At 32.3% G+C, this 16804-nt stretch overlaps 1 protein-coding gene across 1 annotated transcript in view; it reads right to left on the reverse strand.

Moving 5' to 3' along the window:
• Positions 1–16804, reverse strand: part of LOC115879435 (nose resistant to fluoxetine protein 6) — a 71886-nt gene that overhangs the window by 21806 nt on the left and 33276 nt on the right. Inside the window, exon 2 of the mRNA XM_030896271.1 lies at positions 1793–1914. Within this exon, the coding sequence (XP_030752131.1) occupies positions 1793–1914 (122 nt within the window). The remainder of the gene's footprint in view (positions 1–1792; positions 1915–16804) is intronic.

Consider the following 16804-nt stretch of genomic DNA (forward strand, 5'->3'; position numbering starts at 1 on the left):
ATTGAGCTCCAGACACTGATATTAGTTTTTGTCTATCTCCTATAGAAAAGAGTGTTTCCATTTAAAAGCGTCGAATTTGACCCACCCTGTACATCGATTCGGCTAATTTTGCACAATTTTGCACACCTATTTTTAAATTTGGACACCCTCTCGACGAAAGTTATAAGGGGTTGAAAATTTGAAATTTCCCCCCCCATCTGTGACTAAATTGAATTTTGTTTATATCAAATGAATCGGCTAATTTTGCACAATTTTGCACACCTATTTTTGAATTTTGCACACCATCCTTATTAAAGTTATGAAGGGTTGAAAATTTGCAATTTCCCCCCATCTGTCACGAAATTGAATTTTGTGTATATCAAACGAATCGGCTAATTTTGCACAGCTATTTTCGAATTTTGCACACTCTCCTGACAGAAGTTATAAGAGTTTGAATATTTGAAATTTGTCCCATTGTGTGTGAAATGTCCCATTTAAGAAAAACATAAGTATGAGTCATATTTCGAAAATAATAGATCTCAGCGACGTAAAGAACGGCACGGAACTTAGATTTCACCTTTTCGATAATTTATAGCTTGCATAGAAGAACATTTATGAAACTAAAGATTCTACACACAGATTTGTCCTAGCCCTCTTACTTCTTGAAATACCTGGTAAATTTGAAACTTCTGCATTTTTCGACAACCCTCATGTCTCGGTTATCTTATAACTTATCGAAAAGGTGAAGTCTGGGTTCCGTGCAGTTTTCCACGTCGCTGAGATCTATCATTTTCAAAGATGACTCATATTTATGTTTTTTTTTTAAATCGGACAATTCACACACAATAGGACAAAATTCAAATATTCAAACTTTTATAACTTTTGTCAGGAGAGTGTGCAAAATTCGAAAATAGCTGTTCAAAATTGTGCAAAATTAACCGATTCGTTTAATATAAACAAAATTCAATTTCGGCGCTGATGGGGGGAATTGCAAATTTTCAAACCCTCATAACTTTAAACTTTAATCAGGATGGTGTGCAAAATTCAAAAATAGGTGTGCAAAATTGTGTAAAATTATCTGATTCGTTTGATATAAACAAAATACAATTTCGTAGCTGATGGGGGGAAAATTCAAATTTTCAAATCCTCATAACTTTAATCCTTTAATCAGGATGGTGTGCAAAATTCAAAAATAGGTGTGCAAAATTGTGCAAAATTATCTGATTCGTTTGACATAAACAAAATTCAATTTAGTCACAGATGGGGGGAAATTTCAAATTTTTAACCCTTTATAACTTTCGTCAGGAGGGTGTGCAAAATTTAAAAATAGGTGTGCAAAATTGTGCCAAATTAGCCGAATCGATTTATATAGAAATAAATTAATTTCGTAACTGATGGGGGGAACGGTCAAGTTTGCCCCCCGTTTAAAAAACGGCTCTAGTTTCTCTTAGGTACATAAGTGTGCAAAATATCATTTACGGTGGGCAAAATTGTGCAAAATGTGTGCAAAATAGTGGTATATCTATTTTTGAATTTCGTTTAATACGGGGGGCAAACTTGACCAACCTCATGAAATCAAAGTTGGTACAGTTTCAAGTTTATTATAGTGATTTTCTTAGCCGCGTATGGCACGCGTATCTTTACCCGATGTTGCAACAAGCTTATTTTTTATTGAGGTAGATTATCACGAGATAACGGGGTTAAATTGTTTTAGAAAGGGGTAGATCTACCCTGAATGGGGTAGCTGTGGCAACCCACTAACCCAACGCGCGTAAAGAAGTTTCACTTAAAAAAAATAGTTTCAGAAACTCACCTGTGAATTGATGATAATCGATCGTGATTTTGGTTCAATGTGATCGCACAAGCTTTGTGATCCTAACCAGTACTGATTTCCCCAATACCATCCTGTAGAGTATTTTCCACTAGCATCATCCACTGAAAGAGAAAAAATAGGTTAATTATAGTGAAGTTAAAACGTAAACTGTGTAAAATTGTGAATATACAGGGTGTCCCAGAAATAAGTGCAAGTATTTTAACTGACAGTATAGTTCAACCCCAAAAACACGCCTATGAGTTTTTTTTCGCGAAAAAGAAAATCAAAAATTCGAAATTTTTTGACAAATGTTTTGGAATTTTTTTTAGTTTTTAGTTAAAAAACATATTTCTTGATAATATGGCAACATAGGTATTAGTTTAAGTTTGCAAGAAAGAAAATCCAGAAAAGATCCGGTGGTTCTCAAAATTTTAGCAAAAATTTTTTTTTTGAAAATTAAATCCGTTGTAAAATAACTCCGTTATTTTGGACTTATTTGAAAGACGATAAAGGGAAAATATGTTTCTTTTATTGAGATTTACCACCCCTTAAAATACTTGCACTTATTTCTGGGACACCCTGTATAGACATTTCATCTGATTATGTATTTATGTTAGAAGTTTTACTAATAAATGCGGTGTATCATTGCTGCTATCAAGAACAATTGAGTTTTTAAAGCAAGAAAACATCGAATTGTTGGACCATCCGTCATACAATCCCGATTCAAGTCCTAACGACTTTTTTACTTTTCCAAAAATTAAGAATGAAATGCATGGTCAAAGGTTCTAGTTTTCATAAGATGCAGTCAGCGCCTTCAAAAATGCAGTTTGCAGAACCAGCAAGCCAGTTGATTAACTGCTTTTAGTATTGGATGCAAAAATGCATTTCTCTTCGTGGAGAATACATAATACATCGAAAAACAATAGTTTTTAAGATTATCTACAGGGTTGTTTACCACATACGTCACGGAGTATTGTAGCTAGACGATTAGATTTTTACAAATTGTAAGTTTTGGGTTCGTTGAAGGACTATTAGAGCTACAATTTAAAAATATTTTTACAATATACAGAGTGTCCCAAATAAGTAAAAAATATTATAATTGTATATTTTTAAAACGGAACACCTTGTATATTATTCTATTTTTTGATACTACTATTGAAATAGAGGTAAATTTGATTAAGGTTTAGCATACTTAAACCTTACCGTTTTTTAAATATTTCCAATTTTATGAAATTGCAGTAAAAATTTTAAAGCTTCATTTCTCCAACGGTATCTAAGTTTTTAATACTAAATATTTACTGAAGTTTATTTATTGACAAGATATTGTCTTGCAATAATAAACAAAATACTACCTTATACAGAGTGTCTAAAAATAATCTAAAATGTCATTATTCCATGGGTATAGTGATAAATGAGGTCTAAATAAGAAAATGCATTTTCTACGAAAACTTGAAGAGATAGGTAAAAAATGGTATAATACAATTTGATAGACAATTAAATTGTGCATCTGATTCATGTAAAATATACAGTGTGTTAAATTCAACAAGTTATTGCTGTTTAAAGGTAGTAGGTAATTATTTAATATAAATTTTTAGACCCTCTGTATAAGGTAGTAAAATTTTTATTATTGCAACACAATATCTGATCAATAAATAATCTTCAGTAAATATTTAGTATTAAACTTTGATACCCTTGGAGAAATAAAAAGCCTTAAATTTTTTACTGCAATTTCACAAAATTAAAAATATTTCAAAAACGGTAAGGTTTAAGTGTGATAAACCTTAATCAAATTTATCTTTATTTCAATCTTAGAATCTCAAAAGAGAATAATATACAGGGTGTTCCATTTAAAAAAATACAACTATAATATTTTTTAATTATTTGGGACACTCTGTATCTTGTTAAAATATTTTTAAATTGTAACTCTAATAGTCCTTCAACGAACCCAAAACTTACAATTTGCAAAAATCTAATCGTTTATCTATAATACTTCGTGTCATATGTGGTGAACAACCCTATATATTCAAAATATGAAAGAGAAGCCTAGTTTTAAGGATCAGATTAGTCCTAGTTATTTTAATAATAAGTCCTAGCTTCGTCCTAAATTATCTGAAGAATGTGAACCATCAGTATTAAACTCATCAGAAGATCAATGGCAACCACAATTTCACAAAAATCGCCCATAAATTAGAGCGTCGAACGAGACGAAATCATCGTGTTTGGCGACCTTCTTCCACTGAAGAATTTCTCGCCGCACGCCTCCCTGAGGATGATGTAACGGAAGACACGTAACGTCGGGCGCGGAGATAGTAAGTAGTTCGGTCGATCTGTGACGTAGTTGTGTGTGCTGAGCGCGAGAAAGTGAGCCGAATGGTTTCGATTTCGACGAAGATGACCCAGTAACACAGTGTTTGGCCTCGTGCGAGACGAATAACCATCGATATGAGAAGAAATTTGTTAATATATGTGCTGGAAAATGTAAAATTGAAGATGGGATTGTTATTTATTGAATTATTGCATTACTTTCAGTTAAGTTTTAAGAAATAAATCTCTATAAAAAATAAAATACTATTCGTCGGTATTTATTTAGTTCGTATTTTTTAATTATCTGTAACTGGTCCAAAATAGTAATATTTTCCGGAAAAAATTGGGACTGTTCTCTTCTGTTCACTAGCAGTGGCGTGCCGTATAAGCGGCACGGGGGGGGGGACCATTGCTCCCTCCGCCCTTAGCTGTGACTAAGCGACGCGCCCTAATGAAATCGCAAAATTGAACGTACAATCTAACTATTCTCATTCTACGATCACGTTATGGTCAAGTCTTTTTATTTGTTTGCATTTTCGACATTTTCCTGACCAACACTACTTCTTGTAGAGCTTAGACATGATAGTAATAATCTTCTGACAAAAGAAATTCTTCCTTTTATTATGACAAACCATTCAGATGCCTCATATCCTGCTCTCACTGTTTTGTTAAAAATATTTTTCACCTTACCCTCTAACAGCGCTGGAGCAGAAAGATCAATTAGCAGGTTAAATAAAATTTTAAATTTCCAAAGATGTTCAATGACTCAGGAAAGGACAAACAACTTATACTGAGTATCGAATCGGAAAAAGCGCAATTAATCGATTATGATAAGTTATTAAACAAACTTAAGTCTGTAAAAACAAGACGCTTAAAATTTTAATTAAGTAGATAGTTTTATTTTTTGTTCATATTTTCCCTAGTAGTACAGTAATGTAATAATATATGAATAAATATACATCCCAATACAACCTCTATAATCCGAAGTACTGTATAATCCTATAATCCAAGCGCCCCAATCGTGTCAAATGAACCATAATCTGAACACCTTGAATTCGGCAATTTGAATTGCTCTACATGTACCCGGCGCCCTCAACATAGCTCGCCTACCCCGCCCTTTTACCCACGGCACGCTACTGTTCACTAGAAGAAATGCATTCTAAAAGACATGAAGCACTTAGGACTCATTAGATCCCTTATGGTGATTAGGGTACAAACAGAGTGAGGCGATGATCATCTCGACGCGATGCGCGCCACTATGCTCGCCACGATGCCAGCCGCGATCCGCGATTCTTTAAATCGCATGCCGCTGCGCACTTACTGGCCGTCTTTAAAACAGTGCGCGGCGGAAGCATCGCAGCCAGCATCGTGGCGAGCATCGCGGCGAGATGAAATCCTCCAGTTTGTCCCTTATGCATCCTCTCTCGGCAGAGGCACTGTATCTATTTGGTTGGTTGATTAACCATCCAATTCTACCAAATCTACCATTAGCCAATCTACCATTACAAAATAATTTTATAATGGTAGAGTTTCACAAGAAGACTAAAATTTTATGAGATTTTTGATGGAAATTTATCTCAGATATGTTACCACAGACCATCAGAGTCGTTGGTATATCTGATGATCATACAGACCAAAGGCTGCAGCTAGTTATTATTACGTTACTGATAAGTCCCGTAGTATAGAACTGAAATGGTCTATGCCGGAAACCCTGCGACCTCTAAGGTAAATTGTGTGTGTCCTCTTTCGTAGTTGGGACCAAGTTCTCTATCCCTGTGTCCCATACCAGTATGTGCAGGTCTTTCCTATCCAGGTATAGGATGGACGCATAGTTTCTCCAGTTCTAGCCTTGCTTTCTCAAATAGAAAGTGTCACTTGCAGTCTAGAACCTCGCAGTGACATATTGTGTACTCTGCTGTTTCAGGATCTTTATCGCAGATTATGCAGCAAAGACTTTCATGATATAGTTTAGGCTTTTTCGGGAGCCACTTGGCAGCCATATATGCTCTCAAGAAACCTGTTGTAGTCCACACTTTATTCCTGTTCAGCTTGAACAGTAGTGGTTTTAGAATTAGGTCCCTGGATAACACACTTTAATATGCCCCCGTCTGTTTTTCCAGTGAACGGTCTGCTTTTTCTTAATCCAGAATTTTACTGCCCTATAGGCCATACATTTGGGTGTTCTCAAGATGTTAAGGAAGACGACTGGGAAGCCGTTATGGCCTGGTACCTGGAAGTTTTTAATTCTTTTCCTTTCTGCCAGGGTACCAAGTTCATCCAGGTATAAAAAAACTAAAAAAATTAAACAATAAAGATAATGTCAACCGAACAAATATGTTTTTTCTGATGTCGATACGTACAGAAAATATTATCCAAGAAGAGAGTTTCACTGCCAACATTTTCCTACCTTTACACTATATGTAAATTTTGAGTTGTAAATAAATTATGAAAACGGTACATAAATCGTAAATTTTTATGGTTATCTATTACCAATCACTTATAAACAATAACGTAATATAAGTTTATACAAAGGCATAGTCATTTACACATGACTAATATTAAGAAAAGTCTACAATGATTATGAATTATCACATCTTACTAAAGCTTCCTACAAATCAGCATACAGACTAATAGAAATGTGTGATATATGGGTGACACCGGCGACATACATTCACCGGCACGAAGAACGGGCATCTTTTTTGCACCACCACCTTGGTGTAATTTAAAAGTTTATGTATTGTGTTCTAGTGAACCGATTTTGATGATATTTTAAACAATTTGTAAGATTTTGATGATATTTTAAACAATTTGTAGCTAAATTATTTGACTTTTTAGTATCTCTTTCTAAATTAAAAATGAAAGTTCCCATCGGTCAATTATACGAGGGAAAACAAAACGTTGATATTTTGATAAAAATTTGAAAAGATGTTTATCATCTAGGTGCATCGTTTCTCGATAGTATCTTTTTTGGTTCATCTCACTGGCTTTATTTTTTTTATAAACTTTTTCGCTTTTGGAGAAGGCACTATCATTTTTTTGCAATTTTTGCATTAAAACCATGCCTTTGCTTTTTGTCCTAGTCTATATAGAGTCTAGACCTCCAGGAATAGGCTTCATAAGAGAACTTCGCATCGAGATGATCGATTTATTGTAAGTTTATCACTAAAAAATCGCCGTTTGCCAGCTTTACAAATTTTTAATGAATTGCACCATGTAAGGAAAGTACATGTAAGTGAACGAGAAGAAAGTTCGTATAGGGTAACACTAGGTATTAATAATAATTTTCTTAATGTTCTTGTTATTTTCTCCATTTAATCGGTAACTCTATAAAATTTTATTATCACAATAAAAATAACAAAAAAATGTTAGTGTCTTCTTCAAAAGCGAATATCTCCAGCAAAAATAAGGCAAGAAAAGATGCACCTAAATAATAAAGTCATTTTTAAATTCCTTGTTTTATCAACATATTCCAGAGTATTTCAAACTTTCTACCAAAAAATCAACATTGTGTTTTCCCTCCTATAACTGACAGATGGAAACTTTCAGTTTTAATTTAGAAAGAGACAATATAAAGTCAAATAATTTAACTACAAATTGCTTAAAAGATCATCAAAATGAGCCTTCTAGAATAAAATATATTAAACTTTAAAATAGATTAAGATTTTAAGGTGCCCGTTCTGAGTGTGTATTAATAGACAAAAATTTGTGCAGACCTTTCAAGTACACCCTGTATAATTACTAATTAAATTATTATAATAAAACAAGAAGTTTCTAAACTAATTTTAAATGTTTTCAGAGGTTAATCTGTATGTTGCCATTTTTTTTAAATAATAAATAAGTCTAAAATAAACCCAGTTATTTAAGTTTAAAAATTAAACAAAATTAACATCCAGTGGTGGCTCCAATGACTAAAGAATACAAGGACATGTAACGGCCATATACGGGCTGCAGCAGAATTTGTGATGTTAGACGCCATTTTTTTGGAAGTAACGAATGAGTCATCAGCTGGTCATTAGCGACAATTTTAGCGATTTTTAATAGTTTGTGTGTAGTGAATTTTGTATAAACTTTATTACAATGGTGATGAGTTGTTCAGCTTTCAAGTGTAAAAGCCGCAAAGATAAGAAAGAGCCAGGAGTTACGTTTCCCCATAGGTAAATAAACAGACCACACCGTCTTTTTAGCGTTTTTTTTAATTGAAATCGATAATTATTTTTTCCGATATTATGTACTTGATATGTGATATACATCGATACTAGTTTTGTACCTATTGTTAACATTTTAATACATTTTTTTCGTAATTAATTAGTATGATACCATCGAATACACCATAGGCGCAGTCAAAACATTTATCAAAAATATAAATATCTCTTCAAGCAGCTATGTTAAGAAAAATATGTGCCACGGCACTGTTTGGAGGTATGGTACCAATTTGGGGTCTCGGCTGTTAATAGTCCTTTTATTCTTTAGTCATTGGGCGACTCTCATGAGTCAACCTTTTATTTTTGTATGTATCACTCATAAAATTTTTCTAAAATTTAAAGAAAAATATAAAAAACTGGTTCCCGGAGAAATATACTTCTAACAAATTATTCGCAGTTATTTACGAAACTTCTTGTATCATAGCTATGTTAATTTTTATAAAGCTAAGTTATATAAAAAAACAAATTTGCATAAAATAGGGCTTATCATACCCCCATTTCATTCGTTCTTATTGAATAATGGGAAAAGGATGTAGGTATTGCCACATACCTATCGTGTCCCACATACCTACCTATAGTAGGTATTAAATAATTTTTAATATATTTGTAATTATTCTTCTAATTACGATTGCTTATACTCGGCTAAATTATACAGAACAATACTGAATTTCTGTATTAACAATGTTTAATAAAAAAATTATATAATTTTACAATTATATGGCAATTTCGAACACGTAATGTCCTGGGCTTTCTACAATTGAAAGCACAATTTTGAAACTATTTGCAATACTGAAAAAATAGAAAATGTTATAACAATTAGCAAAGTTGCGATAGGTATTTTGTAGATAATTAGAGCCAAATTTTCTTAATATTTATCTCCAGTTTAAATTCATATGCTTCTACAGGGTATTTCCTAAAGTAACTACTAAAGATTCTATGTAGAAGAGATTATTCCATTTGATACCCTTCCCCTTCAAATACTTGTACTTTTTTCTAGGACAACCTTAAACATTAAAGATTTTAACATCGAAATTAAATTTTAACAGCTTGAAATAAGAGTCATCATTATTTAATGATAAGCAAAAAACTTAACGACCATCCAGTTTGAATGGAAGACAAAAAATAATTTGATTGTGATTTAGTGAAAGTGAAATTATTTTCCCGGTGCAAGCGAATGAAAATACTGTTTCTTTCAGGTGCAATTTGAATCAAAATTACGCGATAACAATACGATTCGCACGCCACGGTACTTTTACTTTCATTCGATTCATAACAGCTAAGAATGCTTAATAACACCTTGATATAATGCAAGTACATAATTGTTTAAATCTGTACAGTATTATTATTCTTTAATAAAATTTTACTTTTGAAAGTTATCGGACAATGATCATGCTAGCATAACTGTTTCGAATCAATTATGTTTGAACAAATATTCTTTTTATTCAATAAACATCTCACTAACAATAACAAAATATCAAAATGGTATTTAACACGATTACAACGATTACATTTTTGAACTGTTACCCCTGAATATCTCCAATATATTTTTTTATAACGGAATTTATTATAACGGGATAGGTTTGCAAATATCTAAAAGCTTGCATTATTAAAGCATTTTAGTTGCCACGATATACTTCATATTTCAAAAATCCCCAAAATCAGAAATCGAGAACGGACAAATCCGGGAATAAGGGAGGCCATCATATGGGGCTATTGGTTCCAATTCATTGATTTGAGAAATAATAATTTAACAAAATTCAAATATTTTTGTTGTAAGTTAAGTTGTGAGGGGGAGCCCCATCTTGCTGAAAGTATATTTCACGTAAATTAGCTAAAGGAATATTTAAAAGTCCCGATACGGTAGATTCCAAGATTTACGAACAGCGGTAGAGAGTTAAGTTTCCCTAATTATATAAAGAATTTATTAGTGGCTCTCAGAATAAAACAAGAGACAGAGAGCAGTATACTTTTAATAATTCTACTAGTAAATTTGATCTTTTAAAATATTTCTTTTAAATGTTGCACTAAATAGTGAAAATAAAAATAGAGTGATATATATTTTTGAGAAGCTTATGGCAAACCAGATCATACAATTTATAAATATACAGAGTGTTCTATTTAAGAAAACATAAATTTAGTTCATATCGTTAAAAATATTCTTTTCGTAGAATAACAGACTACGCCACTGTATTCTACGTAAAAAGTTCTACAATAAAGAGTTTTCACCTTCTCGATACCTTTAACAATAACAGAGATACAGGGGGTGTCCCAAATTGCAAAATTGTCAAAAAGACCCTGTAGCTCAGAAACGAAGAGGGCTATGAAAATTTTGTTTACGGCATCTTTGGTTTGACAAAAAAGTCGCACAGGTTTGTGCAAACCACACCCTTCTATCTTCAAGAATAACGGAGATACCGTATGATTTCAACTAAAATGGGACGCCCTGTACATTACTTTAGTTTTTGCAAAATTCTTTTTGAGACATACTTTATTGCTAGCTGTATTAGTTCGTTATTTTGTGCTTGTAATACAACATAATATATACAGCATGTCCTCGGATCGCCTTATCATTCATGAAAGTTTTTGCTTGTTCTAAAATCGTTAATTTCGTTCTGTTTCAAACTTCCGTACCGTTTCCGAAAAAAATCGAAGAAAAAATATGAAAACGCGTCTCTATAGCAAAACCAATTTATTGCCATTATTGCCAAACCAAGCCAAACCAAACTAAATAAGTATTATTTTTGGTACGGTGTTGATTTCCCGGTTTTTTCGGTACTTTCGGTAATGACTAACTTTTGTTCAATGGTGGCGCAGTTCATCAATTAGAAAGCAAGGGATGGTTTTTCAAAGTAAAATGGATAAAAAATTGAGATTTTTAACGAAAATAATATTAAATTACTAAGTAATCAGTTATGAAAAAATTAACATAACACAAATAAAGAAAAAAGCACAGGTAACTTAAATTTCACATCAAACATCATAAACCAACTTAACTGAATTTGAGACAAAAGCTCTAAAATATTGAATTAAAACAGCAAATACCTATTAAAACATAACATAATAAATATTATAGGAACTTCAAAAGAGAAAAGAAGTAAGAACAATAAGAAATAGCATCTTTACTTATTTGGAAAAGTTCGATTTTGACCGCTAGAAGGTATCAAAAGACTTTCTCACGTAACCAAAAAATTTTTAAATTATTTTTACCGAGGTCCGGTTCCAGTGACGGATACAGAGGGGGCCCATGGGGCCCGGGCCCCCCCTAAAATCTATAAATTAGGTTAAATATTAGGCTTTTGGGTTAAAAATGGCGCCTTAAAAAGCATATTCTACATTAATTTTTATTTGGGCCCCCCCTAAAATAAATTCCTGTATCCGCCCCTGTCCGGTTCTGTGATAGCCAAAAAGATCTAAACCTTACATGGTAGTATAATCAAGGGTAGTATTAATTAGAGTTTCCGGAACCGTACTAAAATATTTTCGTTCAATGATTGTGGAGTTCCTCAATTAGCAAGCAAGGGATGATTCTCAACAGTAAAACCGATACAAAATTGAGTTTCATATGAAAATAATATAAGTAATGAGAGAGTAAACATGAACACAAATAATGAACACAAACGAAAAAAAAAGAAAACATAGGTAGCTTAAAAATTACAACATCATCCAACCTCGAAACCAACTTAACTATATGTGAAAAAAAAACTAAACATTTTCAAAAAGATGCAAATACTTATAAAAACATAATACAAAAAATGTAACTAATACATTTAGCAATATTATACTAAATAATAAAATAACATATTTAAACTTCAATGCTAATAAACATTATAGAAACTTCAAAATAACTTCAGAAGTAAGAACATTATAGGATCACTATACTTATTTAGAAGAGTTTGATATCGACCGCTAGAAAGTATCAAAAGTATTTCGCACGTAAGAAAAAACATGTTTTTAATTTTTATCACCGAGTCCCGCAAATACGGAAAGAACCGGGAATTAATAATTTCGAGTTCCGATTCTTTGATGTCTCTAAAGAACCGGGAATGCCCGGTAATTTCGATACCGGAATGTTACGTTTTTCGTCGGTTCCCTGTGGATAGAAAGTCACAATTTATTTAAACACTAATTAACAAAAACAATAACGATAAAACACTTATAGAACTATTTACAAACGATTTATAACTAAGAATTTATTTTGAACTTTAGCGCGTCAACTGTACTGTTTATTTATAACTGCCCCCTGTAGGCCACAGCAGCCGGCTTTTATACCGACAGGTAAAGAACTCTAGAATAGTCCATAGATCGTTAGGTGCGTAGAGAAGGTTTTCGAATGTTCTCGTATGTACTAGTCCATTCCAGTGGGACTCGATTCTTCTCGAACGAATGAATCATTACGGTGTCTATTCTTTAATGCGATGTTAAGGTCATCTGAGGGCGGGACATATAGTTAGGTTAGGTCGAGTCCACACGGGTCCGCAACAGGAATTTCCCGGTTCTGAACACTAGTAAAAACATAATTAAAGGTAAAAAATGTCTATACCTATGTGGCGGATTCATCTCTCTAAAAAATCCTTTATGGGTATTTCGCCACTGCACTGCAAGAAAATCTACAAAATAAATACAAATAAAATAGTTATTTTTTGTAAACACTTCTGCGTTAAACCTAACGGACACTGCTTGTCAGAAGTTATGTTTACAGTTATACAAATTTGCCTAACAAAGAAAAAATGCTTAACGTTTCGTAAAGTTTATCTCTTTCCTTCGTCGGAAGCAAAAAAAAATACAAAGAATAAAGAAAAAACTATTTAAAATATTTAAATTCAATTATTCGAGAACACTTTACTTTTTTAATATAATGTCATTTTAACAGAACGTCAACGGTTTCTTGTAGACGTATCTGTTTTAAAAAAGTAAAGCGTTCTCGAATAATTGAATTTAAATATTTTAAATAGTTTTTTTCTTTATTCTTTGTATTTTTTTTGCTTCCAACGACGGAAAGAGATGAACTTTCCGAAACGTTAAGCATTTTTTTCTTTGTTAGGCAAATTTGTATAACTGTAACAAGGATATATAGAACTGTAAACATAACTTCTCACAAGCAGTGTCCGTTTAGGTTTAACGCAGAAGTGTTTACAAAAAATAACTATTTTATTTTGTAGATTTTCTTGCAGTGCATTGGCGAAATACCCATAAAGGATTTTTTTAGAGAGATAATATTAAAGGTGCTAAAGAGATAACTAAACCTGCTCCGTGTTGAAATGTGAAAACCGCTTTTAGGTGTTGATAACAACCGGTTTTTGATGACAGTATGTGTCTATGTCAACGAGACACCGGTGTTTTGTGTAAAACGGTGTCACTACCGATTCAAAACCGGTGTTGATCTCAATACCGGTTTTGACTACGATACCGGTTTTAATCTCGGTTGTGAGTATAACATGGTTGTGAGTATAACATCGGTCATATTTGACCGGTGTCAGATCATCACAAACTGGTGTACCATCACAACTAAACCGGTGTTGCCGGTGTACCGATTTTTGGACCTACAACAACGAACAGACCTACCATCATTGGATGATTTTTTACACACATTATACCCGTATGATCAAGAAAAAATGCATTGATACATAACCATCCCAATAAAATTATGTTTGTAACATTACACGGCTGTAATAATAATACTTAATGCCGTTTTTTTCGATCGAACAATATTATGATCCAGTGATTCCATTTAATGTAAAAACACGCCTGCTTAGTTTCTACTAGCTTCGTAAATGTCTACAATTTATAATTTCTGTTGCATTATTGAGGAAATGAAAAGTGCAATTAGTGCAGTCCAATCAATCATAAGTAGTCATAAAAGAAAATTGTTATTTTGTAATATACGCAAGAGTTGAAAGATATAATAACTGAAATATGGTCACTTTCTTGTTTTTATTGGTATTTTGCACATACTTAATGAACTGACAAGAAAATATTTAGTTTTAACACATGTATAGTGTAAGGTAATAAATCAACAGACATATTATCTCTACCGGGTCCGTCCCAAAAGTGGCTCACCCCTATAATTTTTTTTAAATTTTTCAGATAAAAATACGAGATTTGGTATGTCAGGATATGGCATAAATAGGATTGATTGACATATTCAATTGTGTTTGGTTATTTCCTGTTTCACCGGAAATGACTACAACTTTTGATTTTTAAATAGCACCCTCGGTATATTTCTACTTTATTCGATAGAAAATGATACTCTCTATCATATGTCAACTTTTAACATTTTCGCATATGGTTTATGCGAAATATTAACATGCGGTTCATAATGACAAAATGCTTTTTCCAAATATGCTAATGAGCCACACTTGTTCCATTTGAAAAAATTAAGATATGATTAAAAATACGATTTGTGCATCTTTTAACCGACCAGGACAAGAACGGAAAACATTAGACGACCAAAACTATTCCTATTTCCAAGGCTCTGATTAAAAATTAGTGTTTTTAACACGGCCATGGCACTCTAGAATGAAATTTAAAATACGATTTTTTAAAGCAATAATGTCTAAAGTTGACATATATGATATGTCATTTTATTCAGAGTGTTATTTTCTATCGAATAAAGTAGAAATATACCGAGGGTACCATTTAAAAGTCAAAAGTTATAGTCATTTCCGGTGAAACAGAAACTGAACAAAAACAACTGAATACCGTCAATCAATCCTAATTTATGTCAAATATGTATGATCGTATGATCAAAAAAAACCGGCGTCCAGTTGGCTTGGAAATGACGATCGATGACATTTCCCATATAATTTTACATATAAAATGACAGCGATCTTCATTTCATAGCCATCGCTGATGCCGTTTTTATTCGATCATACGGTACTAACATACCAAATCTCGTTTTTTATCTGAAAAATAAAAAAAAGTTAGAAGCTGCTGAGGTGAGCCACTTTCGAGACGCACCCGGTATAATACCGTACATAAGTATACACGGTGATCAGAAATATTGTACAAATATGAAGTAATTCTCAGAAAATCTTGTTTCAAATAAACTAGCAAATATTGTCAGTTCATATTTCGTTTCATATACGGGGAAGATGAGAAATATAAAATTCGTGATAAACCGTCTAATAACAGTCTAAGTCTAAAGTAGCTAAAGTTATTTAAAGTTTAAAAATCTAAAAAAAATTGTTCACATTTTGTGAAAAACCTTCTAAATACGCAGTATCCAAAAATAGAATAAAAAGTAGGGTGTTGCGTTTAAAAAAAACATACTTATACAAAAATAACTTTAAAAGTGAAATAAAAAAATCTGAAACTTTTCTATTTAAAATGTTCTCGTAGTTCTGAGAACAAACTGGCTTTTTAAACTTATACTCTATCATTGACTCACCCTGTACAACGATTTCTTTGTCACACAGTATGTCTACGCAAATTATGAAGTATCAAATAACTAAATGAATAATAGGAAAGGAAATGACTGATTTTCTATAAATTTTATTTGATTATTTCTCCAGTAGATACATATATCTCTGTCATCTAAAACGGAAGAACTGAAATTTCACTAGGAACTAAGTGATGTCACGGTCTTTGTCACGACCCCGCATTCTAACAATGGCGTTCGCTGTAAACAGAATAGAAACGAAGAAAGCAGTCCAAAAACTAATGTTAAGAAGCTAATGAACGTCCTTGATATTCACGGTACGATTTGACTAGTACCACAACAGAATTTGTTATCAGGATTATAAGCACATTGAAAAAAGCCATCCTGAAAGCTGAAAGGAGAATAAGTCTTAAAAAATTCTGACTTAATAATATTGGCCTCTTCTATAGTCTATCCAACGACAAGATCCTTGACAGTGATAGATGTGTCTGTCATTTTAATTTCAAAGTTGTTTATTTTATTTTACAAAGAAATAAGTTGGTACAACTGGAACGCATATTTAAAATTTGACTGACAAGTGATTAGTTCAAAATATTGTGAAAAAAACTGTATAAAACTGAAAAAATGTAATCGAGTTATTTTATTTAATAAAAAACTGTATGTGTTAATACAAAACAAACAAGAGCAAGACAACACATACCAAAAAAATATAAAAAGAACTATTTCTTACTTTCAAGCTTCATGAACTTCCCGCATTTATGATTATATTTATCAATACAACTTTTGTACAAATACAAATTTGTAATATTCCACAGGAATAAATAAAACAAACTATTTTATTAATAATAACACTTACCAAATTTTATACCTTAAAGGTTGATTAATTAACTTTAGTCATAATTTTTTTAAACCAGTACCTTTTGACATTATTTTTCTGCAGTACTAAAATCCATTACTTATCTATCGTGTGACGTCGATATTTTACAGCTACTCCAGTAGTATATGTTTATGTTTAGTACGATCCTTGTATATAAGAGATGCATCTACGACGTGATGGCATATAAACTTTATTGATGGTAACTTTATTGGTATATAAGACTTTCTGCCTGGGCAGCGAGTATTAACCAT

Source organism: Sitophilus oryzae, unplaced genomic scaffold (genome assembly GCF_002938485.1).
Source record: "Sitophilus oryzae breed Bouriz unplaced genomic scaffold, Soryzae_2.0 scaffold_1067_pilon_pilon, whole genome shotgun sequence".
In the NCBI taxonomy this organism is placed as follows: domain Eukaryota; kingdom Metazoa; phylum Arthropoda; class Insecta; order Coleoptera; family Curculionidae; genus Sitophilus; species Sitophilus oryzae.